General features: G+C 42.0%; 1 protein-coding gene across 1 annotated transcript; it reads left to right on the top strand.

Moving 5' to 3' along the window:
* The first annotated feature begins 1,556 nt into the window (after nt 1–1,556).
* bcat2 (branched chain amino-acid transaminase 2, mitochondrial) lies at nt 1,557–15,297 on the top strand. Its single transcript, XM_061712679.1, has 11 exons — nt 1,557–1,643; nt 3,012–3,083; nt 3,490–3,690; nt 3,778–3,888; nt 5,365–5,484; nt 5,604–5,767; nt 8,810–8,952; nt 9,040–9,125; nt 9,950–10,090; nt 11,286–11,360; nt 14,039–15,297. Exons 1-11 carry the CDS (start codon nt 1,626–1,628, stop codon nt 14,078–14,080), a joined length of 1,173 nt encoding a protein of 390 aa, XP_061568663.1. The 5' UTR covers nt 1,557–1,625; the 3' UTR covers nt 14,081–15,297.
* Nucleotides 15,298–15,320: the final 23 nt, after the last annotated feature.

Here is a 15,320-nt window from a genome sequence, read left to right as displayed (position 1 = left end):
TTCTGATGTTAGTCCAAGTTTGATATTTTAACATGTTCAGTTTTTACAACGATCCATTTGATTTGTCTTATGTTTTATTTTGGATGCCATTCCTTACATCTGACTGGACCTTGAAGTAACCTGTTCAGTCAGATCTTAACACGTCACACAGGAAGGGCTAAGTGTAAACCACGGTTCCTCTCCATCAGTTTAGCCAATGAGGCTGTGGAATGACTGCAGAAGAGTGTTGGGAATATATTTTAGCTTTTGCAGCAGTTACAAAGAACTAAAACATAGATTAAAAAGGTTCCAAACATCAATTGAGATGTGTGACCTTGCTCACATTGTTATGCAGGCTAAATCTTTCTCATATGAAGGTATCACACAGGCTTGCGTAGGTTAATTCTTAATACTTTGAAGAAGTTCCTTTATCTAAAAAAAAACAGTGTAGAGTGGTTGAGTACAAGGTCAAACCCACGATGTTTGGGGAGCGAAAGAAGACAAAGATAGACAAGTGATTGGGACCAATCAAGGCTCCAATGAAGGAAGGGCTAAGTGTAAACCACGTTTCCTCTCCATCAGTTTAGCCAATGATATTATAATCCTATATCTAAATATTTGCTTTTTTGTCAGTAAAAAATAAAAATGCACATTCTTCATCAGGTCTTTTCTAGGAGGTTTTCTGCTGAACAGAAAAGGTCTGTGTGTACGTTTGCTATGAATCTCCAATAATAAATATCTTAATTGAGAGCTGTTTGAAATGCATAAGATAAGTAAAAAGAGGAGATGAGGGAATGTAAAAACAAGGAATGCACGTATAAGGAAAAGGAAAAACAAAACATTTATATTTCTACTTTTATTTTCAATTATGTCAGTTTTGGTCCTCTATACCACAGACGATCAAGAGGCCTGGTTCTCTAAAGTTTCCTTTGGTTTTAAAACTGTTGGTTTAAGAGATTAACTTCGCATATATGATAATAATACATTTTATTTGTTAGGCGCCTTTCATGGCACTCAAGGTCGCCGGATGTGTACTGGTTACGTGACTAGATTTGATATTAACCGCTTATAAAAACAAGGAAGTTGCTTAGGAAGTTAAACTAAATGTCATTTAATTTAGATATTTCTGTAGATTTGCTGGTTGAAGTGACATTTTTGCCCTCTGGGCCAATTGTAGGATGACCTGTACCACTCCCCTCTGATCCACCAATCACCATCCACTTCCTCGATTTACAATAACCCCTTGTCTTTTTTCACCAGACAAAAGTAAGGCTTTTATTACGCCTAAATACTAATACTGGGTAATAAAAACAGTCAATATAACTACTCAACAATTTTATTTACATGTATTTTGCTGCTCTTGTAAACCATTAATATTTTTGTCACAGAACAGTCAAAGTCACAGCGGTTTTTACAGTACATTAAAGGGATTTTAAATAAAAGCAATAAGACCCGTCATTGATTGTTAAAAAAAAAAGATTAATAAGTAACTAAGTCAAGTTTTAATATAAAGTGCCTCCTAGTGAGGTTTTTTGTGTTTGTTTTAGTTCTTCATTTCGCTCCGGCTAAGCGGAACTCAAGTAAACTTTGAGTGTTTGTTTCCACACGAGCAAATAATCCCGGTTAATCGGCGCTACGTAGAGGAGATGGCAGCCCTCCGGACGGTGAGTTCATTGACTGGCTGTCTGCTGTGTATTATCTGTTTACAGTGATTGTCCGAGTTAATGATTCATACATCTTATCGATAAAACACCCGCGAGTGAGGAACTAAGATAAGGTTTAGTGCATAATCGCCCGGACTCTGCCCCGCCAGCACCGGCGCTGCAGCCAGGGACCGACGGAACCAAACCTCATGCAAAAATAGGGGCATTTAGATTGTATTTTCCAATTCCCGAAAATTGAAGCATCGCAAAACACGACGGATATCAGAATATAAATCCTAAACTGTTGGCAACACATTCGGCAGACAGTTAGGCTAAATATTTAGATCATAATTTATACAATTTAATGGTTTATACTTTGCACATTCGGTTCATCTTAATGGTTAATGGTGGTATGTTAATAATAACGATTTTTTTTTGGTAAAGTATATGAAATGTGACTTTGTCCAAATGGAAAAATCATCAATCGTCTGTTTCTATGGCTGCACATAAAACAAGAAGTGTTTAAATTGTCGCTTTTAGCCGTCTTGACCCTCAATGCCTAGATTTCATGTTTATATCTGTATAATTTCATATAATTTCTCCCTGTTTTTTTTTTTTCAAGTCAAAGCAACTGCTGATGCAATATCTGCCCAGTTTCAGTCATAGACAAGAAATCACAAAGAATAAAATCATATTTGCAAACCTTTGTCATTAAAAAAAATGTACAATTGTCACGTTATGTTCAGCTACACACACAGTCATGATGCAATAATGAAAGCATTTGCATCATCCATTTAAAAACAGAAACAAAAAACAAAAGTACTCCTGGGTTACTGCAGCTTTTTTGCAGACATGAATGTTGCAGTTAGCTAAGCAACATGTTGGAAGTGTAAACTTAAACCCTAACTTTATTCATACCCAAGTAGGAAATGCATATTGCACGCTCCATCTGCCTTTTTCAGAGAAATAAGGAGCAGAATTACTTGTTTATTATATGTTATCAGCATCATAGAGCTGCACAGGATTAAAGAAAACTCTCTGGAACTACTGGCGTGAAAAAAAACCAACACCTGGCTGCACATTTCTAATTAAAATTATGCATGTCCTTTGTCAACTAGTCTCTCACCTTGCATTCCCCTTTCTTCAGAATAGCCTGCATGATTCTATTTATGGTCCACCGCTTGGCACCAACTTTCAATGTGACGTCCAGACAAACTGATTGGTGCTTGGGGGCACACCCCACAGACACTAAACGGTGTAGCTTTGCAATGTTTGATAAGTTAAAGAAGGTTGAGCTTCTTAATTATTATTGCAAGTCATCTGGTAAAGTTTGTTTTTTTTAAACTGTCCCAGGTTGTGCAAGGAGCTTTGACATATTTTATTTTGCAGGCACTCCATGCACGAGTTGTTCAGGCCCTCCCTTTCTCCTTTGGCTCACTGCGGTTCGCCAGCTCCTTTAAGGTAAGTTTTGTGTGTGTGTGAGTCGTATCAGATAAGACCTGCATCATCACTGCTCAGCTTGGCTTACACGTTGGTGTGACTGTACATACTTTGCTGTTTTGTAATGCACAAGATGTTTATAAAGCAGGATGGAGAGAGGGACGTAGAATTGGGACACATTACCTTGTATTTACATTTTTTTTCCCTCCTCTGTCTTTTCCTCCCTGTCTTCCTGTTGTAATTATTTAATTACGTTTAATTGACCGGTCAGCACCTCAACTGACTCTGTGTAACACTCCACTAAATGTTCCAACGCATGCCCTTACAACAGCTATGATTTACAAACAATCACTGTATTCGTGGCTCGCTCTGCTCTTGTATCGTCCACTTTCTTTCTCTCCGCCTCGCTTGTCCGTCTCCACCCCAGGCGGCAGACCTCACCGTCGAACGCAACTCAGCATGCAAGCCGAAGCCCGACCCCTCCACGCTGCTTTTCGGCAAACAGTTCTCTGACCACATGTTGACCATCAGCTGGTCGGAGAAGAGCGGCTGGGACGCGCCGCAGATCAAGCCTTTCCAGAACCTGTCGCTGCACCCGGCCACCTCTGCCCTGCACTACTCCATAGAGGTAACGCGTTTGCTCTGGGCCTTCACAAGCTATTTACTTTGCAGTTAAATAAACAAATGAAAACAAGCGTTGTATTTGTCTGCCCAGCTGTTCGAAGGCATGAAGGCTTTCCGTGGAGTCGACAACCACGTCCGTCTGTTCAGGCCTATGCACAACATGGAGCGGATGCATCGGAGTGCAGAAAGAAGCTGCCTTCCTGTGAGTCTGTGTCCCGCACCGCTGTAGGCAGTACTGGAGTTGAGGGGGGATGAGGGGGGATGGCATCCCCCCTGGAATAAAAACGGTCAAAATCATCCCCCCTGTAAAACTGCCATCCCTCCTTTCCATCCCTTATGTCATTTCATCAATGAATGTGGTTTTACTGCTATTTCAACATTTAGAGTCATCACCAGAAAAATAACTTATTTGACAATTTTCACCTGTTTCAAGTACATTTTCACTTAAAATAAGTAGAAAAATCTGCCAGTGGGACAAGATTTATCTTGTCATTACAAGCAAAAAAATCTTGTTCCACTGGCAGATTTTTCTACTTATTTCAAGTGAAAATCCACTTGAAACAGGTGAAAATTGTTGTTTTTTCCAGTGATGAGTCTCGTTTTAAGTGCAATGAGATTTTTTTTTTACTAAAATGAGACATTTTAACTAGAAATAAGACAAATATTCTTGTTAAGATTTTGAGTTTTTGCAGTGATCCATTTTACTTATCCTGTGAAGGACAGAGTCATATTGATAAGTTCAGAAAACTGTTTTTTATTGTTGTGTTTTGATGTATTTGATGTAAGCCCAGTGGATATTTAAAGCTTACAGAAGGCTGCATTTAACTGCTGCTATGTCATTCCTGCAGTATTTCTGCAGGTGTTTTGGTCAGTGCTATTATTTGTAATATATTATATTATTTGTAATCAGCACAAATTATCTGTCCCCATATGATAAAATCCACCATCCCCCCTGATTTTTTTTTTACAACTCGAGTACTGGCTATAGTTGATGTTGAATACCGCATTTTGTTGTTATTGTTGGTGCCTATGAATGTAATCTGGGCAGCAAGCTCTTTAGAGGGTGAAGGGACACAGAGACCTTGTCCAAACTGACTGCAGCACACTAGGACAGACACAGCAGCCTTATTCATCTGAATCTGACACTGTGGTGGATCGTCCAATCAGACGAAGAGGTTTAGAGAACAAAACCGCAACATCATCTGGTATAAAGAAGTAAAAAAAAAAAATTGATTCTTGCCGTTGTACTGCTGATTTGCTAAAAGACCTAATGTGATTTCCTCATCATTTTCTCGTTTTTTTGTGTTCCCCGTTGTCTGGTTCCCTCTGTCTTGTCTGTCTCGTCTTATATGTTGGTGTATGTGTGTATCTGTATGTTGTGTATACTTTTAATTTATAACTTTTTTTTTGTTTTTCAATATTAGTATTTCTCAGTTTTTTGTGCCCTGTTGAAATGTTCCCCCATACTGGGCAGTTCTGTGCTTGTGGTATTGTTTATTTGTGTTATAATTGTTTAAAATAAAGATAAAAAAAAACCTAATACAGACAAAATTATCTGAAATAGAGCTGCAGATACACACAAGAACCTTGTCACAGAATAATAATAATAATAATAATAATAATAATAATACTACTAAATGTTCACCTGCTACCCGTCTTGTTCTTGTTTCCTGTGCAGCTGTTTGATAAAGGCGAGCTGCTGGAGTGCATCAGGAAGCTGGTGGAGGTCGACCAGGAGTGGGTCCCGTACTCCCAGGACGCCAGCCTCTACATCAGACCCACCTTCATCGGCACCGAGGTGAGCTGCGGCCCCACGGCCCGTGCAGGTCTCCCCCTCAGCCGAGAGGGTCAAGCGTTACAAACCTGTGGTGCCATGCAATGATGACCTCCTCTTTTTCCTTCTCCCCCCTCGTCCAGCCATCTCTCGGTGTCTCTCGAGCCGGAAGTGCACTAATCTTTGTCATCATCGGCCCAGTGGGACCCTACTTTGCCACAGGATCCTTCAACCCCGTTTCTCTGTTTGCAGACCCTTCGTTTGTCAGAGCTTGGAAAGGAGGCGTCGGGGCGTACAAAATGGGAGGGTGAGTTTGTGTCTTTCGTCTGTTGATACCGTGCTTAAACAATCTGCTCCCGTCGGTGTGAAAACATCCCCATCAGCGTCCTCTTTGGTGTTTGTGGATCTCTCATCCTTGACTTCATGTATTTTCTTTTGTGAGGTTTTTCTTTTTTGTTGCCAGCTGCAATCGTTATCCGTCACGTCCAAATTAGCAGACAAAAACAGAATTTAACCCGGGCATACACTGTGCGATTGTCGGCTCGTTTTGAACCGATTTTCCACTTGTGCAACTATTTTTTTGATCGGGTTGGATTTCGACCCAACCGTTTGTCGTGCTTCGTGCAGTATACGCGACCGACGAGAGATTAACACCTCAGTAAACGTGGGGTAACGACGAGAGAGTAACACCTCACGACGAGCTCCCCATCACGAATCGTGTGCTCGCAAGAAAATCAAACATGTTTGAAATCCTGGTCGCTCCTCGTGAAGGTATCGCACAGTTGAAGCAGCTACGACCCGATTTGCCTCATCCTTTCACAGAGAGCATGCGCAATCTCTGATGTCACGTCAAAAAACTATTATTTTTAGTTTAAAGTGTTGCAAATTCACATTACAAATCATGTTTTAATAGCTTCGGGGGATCCGAAAGACTGTGATGGGACGGTAGCGTGTATTCAGTCAGTGACGGTGGATGCAGCTAACCTGCATAGGGACGCTGAGGGAGGGGTACCGTCCGTGGTTGTGACCCTGTAACGCCGGTGACTGGTTGAGCGAGGACACAGGACCTCACTGGGGTGTTGGCGGAGGCTGCTTAAAGTCCTGCAGGCTCTGAATCACTGAGAGTTTGAAGTTTGAATGTTCTTCCAACTGTTCCTGAAAGGTTTTTGTGGCGTGGCTGTGCTCATTGTCCTGCTGCTCAGGCAGGGGAGTGTAGTCACCACGTGGCATGTGATGTAACTGGCAGACTTGGCGTGCTCACTCAAAAAGACCAAAAGTGTGTCACTGGGTACCAGTCCAAAAAACCATGTCAAAAAATCCAAATCCGACAGCACTCACTGTAAGTACAAAACTTTGAATGCATAGTTGTGATGTAACTGCAACATAGTTATCCACCCAGCCATTATCCATACCCACTTATTCCTATTCAGGGTCCGGGGCCGGGGGGGGCATCTGCTGGAGCCGGCCAGTTACAGGAGACGGGTCGTCAGACAAACATTCACACTCACTCACGTCGGTGGGAACCTTAGCAACCTGACATGCATGCTTTTGGAGTGTGGGAGGACTTTAAGGTCGGGGGGATGGGGGGGCTACCTGCAAACTCCCCCTGGAGTCAAACCGGGAACCAGCAAGTCCCTGTTCTGCCCAGCAACACCATTAAATCTGTAAAAAGATGCCTGAATTTTAGTTTCAAATTAAAATTACCTTCTATAAATTTACATTTAGGAAGACATGTTCCGGGGGGGTAGAGACAGTGTAGCTGGAGTAAATGTTGGGTAAAGTTTTCATTCAGCCTTTGATCCTAAACAATTACAACTATTTGGACTGTCCTGTTTGGTTTAAATGTGACTTCTCAGGAGGTTGGGGAGGTTCTCGGTTTCCTTTAAGACAAATGAGACACATCTGCGTTTAAATCAGCCCGTTGTTGACCCCAGTGTGTCAGTGGAGTCGCCCAGATACATGCGTCCTGCCGTGGTGAGTCAAGAACGGGCGTTTCAGACTGTTAGGAGTTAAAAGAAAGAAACAAAGTTGAAGTGCATAAGTATTAACGGTGCAGGAGGGAAAGGTGTGGGGCCCCTTCGGTTCATTGCACCACAGATTCTTCTACGCTACCGTAATCGTTCCACATGGTCGGGGATCAGCCACGTGACTCTGCTTGACCTAAAGTAACACCTGCTCGCCTCCCGTGCAATTGCATAACCACAACGAAGACCCGCTAAGCCCCTAAGCCGACAAAAATCTGCTGCTCTCTCACCAAAACGCTGGCTGGGACGTTTCAGCCAGCGAGCCTTTGGCACCGGTCTCCAGACTCCAGGGTCGCTGAGTGTAATAGTGTAATACAGCAGCCGCCAAGTGTTTTTTAGCTTTATATCTATATCTGCTCTATTATGGTGTTTATTTAACGTATATTTGAGTTTCAGAACCTCCCACGCAGCTGTGTGCATGTGGAGCGTTTCATTTCCAGATGTTGTTGTTGTCAGCCTAATGCATAAATATAGTTTAAATAAAGTCATCTTATATTTTGTGGCCCGACATCACTTATTGGAAACTTTGCACATTCAAAATTACACGTAGCGACGTTGAACACTAACCTTTTCACTTATTTTCTCCTTCGTTGTTCTTCTTATTCCTCGCTCTTCTTATTTCTTCCTTTTCACTTACGTCCTCTTCGTCTTCTTCTTCTCCTCTCACATAAAAACCCCGGTGCATCGGCAAAAATAGTCCCCGGTAATTCACTTCCGTTGTGGCTTTTTTATTTGCGTAGTTTTTTTATTTTATTTGCAGCGGCGTTTCTTTTTATTTGCAGCGGCGTTTCTTTTATTTGCAGCGGCGTTTCTTTTATTTGCAGCGGCGTTTCTTTTATTTGCAGCGGCGTTTCTTTTATTTGCAGCGGCGTTTCTTTTTATTTGCAGCGTTTCTTTTATTTGCAGCAGCGTTTCTTTTTATTTGTAGCGGCGTTTCTTTTTATTTGCAGCGTTTCTTTTATTTGCAGGGGCGTTTCTTTTATATTTGCAGCGTTTCTTTTATTTGCAGGGGCGTTTTCTTTTATATTTGCAGCGTTTCTTTAATTTTCAGCAATGGCGAGTCTCGGCCAACGTAGATTTTGCTCAAAAGTGGCAAAAATGGTCTACATTTAAGGTCAAATCGCAGCCATGCCCTTAAAGAAGGGAAAGAAAAGAATGGCAAAATGTTACATCTCCCCCAGGAAGTTATGTTATAATTATTACTATCTTTTTTTTTATTATTATTATTTTTATTGCCTTTTCTCTTTCCTTTCTGTGAAACTTGAAAAAGACAAAATGAAAAGTATAAAAAAAACAAAACAACGGTCCTCTTTGTCTCTCCTCAGCAACTACGGGCCGACGATAGCGCTGCAGAACGAGGCGCTGAAGCAGGGCTGCCAGCAGGTGCTCTGGCTGTACGGACCGGACGAGGAGATCACCGAGGTCGGCACCATGAACCTCTTCATCCTCTGGAACAACAAGGACGGAGGTCGGACATTTGCTTTCCCTCTGTGTGGGATTTATGAAAGCGCTGGTGCGGAAATATTTGATTAGTCGTGTGGTTGCGTGTTTGCAGAGAGAGAGCTGATGACTCCGCCCCTGGACGGCATTATTCTCCCCGGAGTGACCCGGCAGTCCCTGCTGGACTTGGGCAGAGCCTGGGTAAGATGATCCAGACTTAAATAAGTTAGGACGTGCGAACTGAGACGAGTCACCTCACCAGTCTCCCACTGTTGTGTTGGTTTTTATTTGTTTGACTCAACAGATGTAGATGTCACATAACCAGTACTGGAGTTAAAATAAAAACGGTCCAAATCATCCCCCCTGTAAAACTGCCATCCCCCCTTTCCATCCCTTATGTCATTTCATCAATGAATGTGGTTTTACTGCTATTTCAACATTTAGATTCATCACCAGAAAAATAACACCAGAAAAATAATAATTATTATAATATATAATTATTTGACAATTTTCACCTGTTTCAAGTAAATTTTCACTCGAAATAAGTAGGAAAATCTGCCAGTGGGACAAGATTTATCTTCTCATTACATGCAAAGAAATCTTGTTCCAATGGCAGATTTTTCTACTTATTTCAAGTGAAAATCTACTTGAAACAGATGAAAATTGTTGTTTTTTTCAAGTGATGAGTCTTGTTTTAAGTGTAATGAGATTTTTTTTACTAAAATGAGACATTTTAACTGGAAATAAGACAAATATTCTTGTTAAGATTTTGAGTTTTTGCAGTGATCCATTTTACTTTATATTTAAAGCTTACAGAAGGCTGCATTTAACTGCTGCTATGTCATTCCTGCAGTATTTCTGCAGGTGTTTTGGTCACTGTTATTATTTGTAATATATTATATTATTTGTAATCAGCACAAATTATCTGTCCCCATATGATAAAATCCACCATCCCCCCTGATTTTCTTTTACAACTCGAGTACTGCACATAAGCACTTATTGTTTGCCTCCGTGCTCCATCACAGGGGGAGTTTAAGGTGACGGAGCGAACGATGGGCATGAAGGAGTTTCTGGGCGCCCTGGATGCTGGAAGAGTCCTGGAGGTGTTTGGAGCGGGGACGGCCTGCGTCGTCTGTCCGGTCGGCAGCCTCCTCTACCAGGGAAAGGTCGGTTATGAAAACCTAATCAGTCATCTGACTCCCGTCGCCGTAGAGCTGGACATGTTTTAGAGTATGAAACATTTCTTGTGTGCGTCACACTGACGTCTCAGTCTTTGGTAGCGACTGCAGGTTTGGGCGCTGTGTAAAAAGGTAAATAGTAGTAGTACTAGTAGTAGAAGTTTTATTGCAGACTCGTGGTCCATAAAAAAACAAACCAATTACATAGAACAAAATACATACAAAACATTTAATAAATCCAAACGGCACATGAAACTGTGCATTACATTTCTAAGAACAGCTTGAAGAGTATTGACTCTTGCAGCCACAAACATCTCACTTGCACTGCACCATCTAGGCCAGGGATCGGCAACCCGCAGCTCTTTAGCGCCGCCCTAGTGGCTCCCTGGAGCTTTTTAAAAAATGTTTGACCTTTTTTCCCTTTTTTTCTTCTTTTTTTCTTCTTTTTTCCTTTTTTTTCTCTTTTTCTCGATATTTCGACTGTTTTCCTCAAAATTTCGACTTTTTTTCTCAAATTTTCGACTTTTTTCTCAATATTTCCACTTTTTTCTCGACATTTCGACTTTTTTTTTGACATTTCGACTTTTTTCTCGAAGTGCAAAATTAAAAAAAAATCTTCCCCCAGTTATAACTAATATAGAAACATGCATTGTCTTCATTCTAAGGCTGATACAAGACTTTTAATTTTTTGCGGCTCCAGACATATTTGTTTTTTGTGTTTTTGGTCCAATATGGCTCTTTCAACATTTTGGGTTGCCGACCCCTGATCTAGGCCTTTTGAGTAAGATTCTCATAGCATCATTATATGCAACTAAGTTTCTGGAAATAGAAAAGAGACACTTTTATTTTGTTGAAAATATAACGTAATGGAGAGAGAGCTTCATAAGAGAGTTAATGACGTGGCTCTGCCGCTCTTAGCGGGTTTATCCAGCTCCGGACTGGACCTGGTTGCAGCCCAGAGCTGCCGCCCGGCTCCAGCTGCTGGGTATTACCGAGCTATTCACCCAACAGCTCTTTTGTTCTTGGTGTCGAGAGGGGGCCGGTGGAACCCTGCAAAGAGGCCGCCGTTGCTAAAGACAACTCCCTTCTTACTGGAGAAATATGTCTTTTCTAACCAATCTCTCACAGACGACACTTTTCACTGAAAGTGTCCCGACTGAAAACACTGTTCTGTTTCCCTCAGACGTACCAGATCCCCACCATGAAGAACGGTCCAGATCTGGCAAAAAGGTTCTACAAAGAGCTGACTGACATTCAGGTGAGAGTCCAGTCCAGTCTGCAGCCTGTAAAGCTGCAGCAGAGCTGCAATAAGTCAACTTTAAACGGCTTGTAGTTGAATCATTAATGTTGAACCACTTGTTATAAATGGACCACAAAGGATCACGTAAGTCGACCATTTAACAACCGCGTGTCATATTATAGATATTTATAACCACACAAGCAGGTGATGGAAGCAGAGATGATGAACTCTCCTCCGTCTGTATCGATTGGTGATAGATCGTTCACTCGTTGACTTGGATGAAGCAGAAAGAGATGTTTATGCATCCGTTTAACAGTTTATTTTATACACGTTCTTTACGCTTTAATAGTTAAAGTTGGTTTGTCTGTCCGTCATTTAAGTGCAATAACATTTTTGAGTTTTGTAAGATAAGAATTTATTTTGGTGCAGATTGACTGAGCCGAGTGCTGCCATCGGTTACATCGGTTACATTTATTTATTTATTTATTTATTTTGTGCATGGTGGTCAATCTACACACCCATGACTGAAAAGGAGCAGGATGAAGACAAGTCTTATTTTACCTGCCCCTTATTCAATACCAAAACAAAAAGAACAGTCAATGTAACCAATATTTACACTAAAATATACACTTAAATAGAAACCAACCACATATATCAATAATACTGTTTAAGTCCCAGCCTATTCATGATCATATAACTTAAATATTTTATCTTTATACATTTTTTTGAACCTAAGTAAATTTGTGCATTCCTTTAAATCATTCTGTAGAATTACTACATAATATTCTGGGGCCTCATCTATAAAGCTTGCTTGCGCAGAAAAAGCGCCTGAAAGTTGCGGAACCACCTTCTACGCAAATCCTCGGATCTAAAAAGAAAAAACTAACCGAAAAATCTGCTTATCTTTACGGCAACCCCGACCCTCCCGTAAGAATTTACTTAAGACACGGGGAACTGGCCACGCAGGCTGTGAGGTGGTGAAATGAAGTCAGATTCATGTCATACTCTTAATAATGTCATCACATATCACAACATATCAGACTTATAATAAAATAGTGCTGATAACGGAGCAGGCGGCGGCGGGGAGGGGGGGGGGCTGCCGCTCCGAACCCACTACTCCACGCCGAAGAGGAAAAAAGAACGTGTTCTGATTAAAATAAGGAAAGTTGGACTATATAACAATTGCGTTCATAAGGATAAAGTTTTAAAAAAAATTAAAATTAAAGAAATAGTCTCTTCTCCCCATGTGTGTCTGCCTGTCATGCACAGGTACGTGCGCTCATGTTGTTTACTTTTAAGCCGGAATTATGGTTCTGCGTTACACCAACGCAGAGCCTACGCCGTAGGCTCCGGCGTAGGTGCGCGTCGCCGCGTACCCTACGCCGTAGGCTCTACGTTGGTGTAACGCGGAACCATAAAACAGCCTAGAGCAGCTCTGAGGGGAGACGGGAGGGAGGAGGGGGAGCGGGGGCTGCCGGGCCGCCGTCCCGAGTGTCTTGATGATTTGCTGAGCCTACCGTTAATTTTTAAACTGTAAAAAGTGGGGGGGACAAATACATCATTTTGAAAAGTGGGGGGGACATGTTCCCCCTGCCCCCAGTGGAAATTGCGTCGTGCGATCGTGGCACTAACGGGCAGCAATGACGTGCTGCCACTCACTCGCTTTATTTTATACTATTTATATACTTTTCCTACTTTTACTGTGACCACCAAATAATCTCGTTTCACTGTCCTCTCTCCACATCATCCACAACATCTAGATCTCAGATCTCAGCGAAATTCAGTGGCACGGTGGCTCGACACGTTCATTCATTCTGACGCATTCATCCGGATTCATCCCTAACAGGCTGCAGGAAGCCACTGCGCATGCTCAGTAGGCTCATCCATATGGATTTATGGGCGTGTTGAGGGCGGGATATGGGGCGGAGTCAGCTGCGCAGCTTTCCAGGTGGACTGTGATTCATAAAGGGAACATTGCGTGGAAGTCTGCGTGCACGCGGTTTTATAGATCCAGATTTTTTTTTGCGCCCGCCATTTTCGGCTTTTGGGCGTACGTGCACTTTTAGTATGAATCCTACGCACTCCATTTTAAATGAGGCCCCTGTACATTAGTTACAACAGTTACAGTAGTTACATCACTCAACTTCAGTTACATTGGTTACGTTAGTATCATCAGTTACATTAGTAACTTCAATTACATTAGTTACTACGACTTACTACATCAGTTAACGTTAGTTACATCAGTTATATTTGTTACATCAGTTATATTTGTTGCTGCAAACACGTATTCTTTTCACAATTTAGTTTGATTCATATTGTTTTCTTCTCTGACAAAGGTTTACCCTCATCACCATCAAATAGACCCGTAGAAACATTTAGTTCAGGTAAAAAAACATTTAGTTGCGGTGAAAACATTTAGTTGAGGTGAAAACATTTAGTTCAGGTAAAACATTTAGTTCAGGTTAAAACATTTAGTTCAGGTAGAAACTTCAAATTGATGCTCTGGACACCTCCTCTTGCAGCTTTCATAGAAAGTTAATGGCAGCCGTATGCCGTGACGCTTTCGCTGTGCTTAGTGTCTCTAAGCTGTAACGTTCTTTCATACGAGACCTCACAACATCTGGTGAAAAGCCTTCGTGTCCTGCTTGTTGACTCATTATTTCCTCTTTCCTCTTCTCTCCTCTCGCCTCCACCAGTACGGACGCAAGCTGAACGACTGGGCGCCGCTGGTCGTCTAAAGAGCTGCTTTTACCTCGACGGTCGGACGACCAGCAGCCGCACCAACCTCTCGGGCGGCTTTCACAACTTCCTCCTTCTCTGCAGACTCTCACCGGACAACGTTTGCTGGTTTGAATGTAACAGTTTGACTTGGAAAGTAATATTAACAACAACATGCAATGTTCTACACATGTTCACGCAGGGGAGAGAGAGACAGAGAGAGAAATACGCGCAAATACAAGAAACGGGGAGATCGAACGTCGACGAAACAGATATTACACGTACGACACTATCAATACAGACATTCAAGCGTTAGTCAGCTCATGTTTTAGTGGCACAAACATCTATTTTCATCATTCCGAGGTGAAAGTAGGCACAACCCGGCGCGTCTGTGGCGCTTTAGGGGAGATTTTACATGTTCGCTGTGTAGGACTTTAATATTAGACGCTTAGTCTCCCGGCAGGATGCAGCAGCCTCAGGCACCGTTTCTCATCAGCAAATGATTAACCGACGCCACGTAGCACAGCCGGCGGTGTTTTTCTCCTGGACGTTAAACGCGTTGGTCCATGGCGAGTTTCGTCTCCGCCCGTGCACTAATGAACTGCTGCGGTTCCCGCCGGGGCCTCCTCACCAGCGTCTGCACTGACGTCGCTTAACGTCGCCAGGAAAGAAACACCAGCGTTATTCTCTTTATTGTTATTATCTTGTTTGTCGGTTTTCTTCGTGATTAATGCACAAAAACTGAATCCGGAGGTCGGAGGTCGGACAGCAGCACGCACGGACGGACGGGGAGCCTCCATGAACGAGGAGAGACTGTTAGGAGCAGGCTGTTACTGCACACGCTTGTGTGTTAACATGAGAACAATGTATAGTTACTAAATAGATTTTATTGTAGAGGTTTCTAAATTATTCTTTTAACCATGTGTTGGTGTGAAATTTGGCCGACTGTCTTCCGAAGTTCTGTCTTGCTGTGTTCTCACTTCATACCCCTTGATGTTGTTGTTTTTCCTCCTCTTTGAATGTATTTTATTTCCACGTAAACATTACTCCTGTCCCGTCTTCCAAGTGCCTAAATCCTGTCGATTAACTCGGACTTCTCGTCTTATGCAGGTGGTGATTTGTTAGTACGCTAGTGAATATAGCCGGATATTAAAATCAATCTGGTTGTGGTTATTTTATATGTGCTGTTACTTTTACTTTTTTTTTTTTTACAATAAATTTGATTTGAGTTCTGTGATTCTTGCTGTTATTTTTTTTTTC

This window comes from Cololabis saira, chromosome 21, assembly GCF_033807715.1.
Source record: "Cololabis saira isolate AMF1-May2022 chromosome 21, fColSai1.1, whole genome shotgun sequence".
Taxonomy (NCBI): domain Eukaryota; kingdom Metazoa; phylum Chordata; class Actinopteri; order Beloniformes; family Belonidae; genus Cololabis; species Cololabis saira.
Note: the sequence above shows the minus strand (reverse complement) of the source record. Positions and strands in the feature narration are given on the sequence as shown.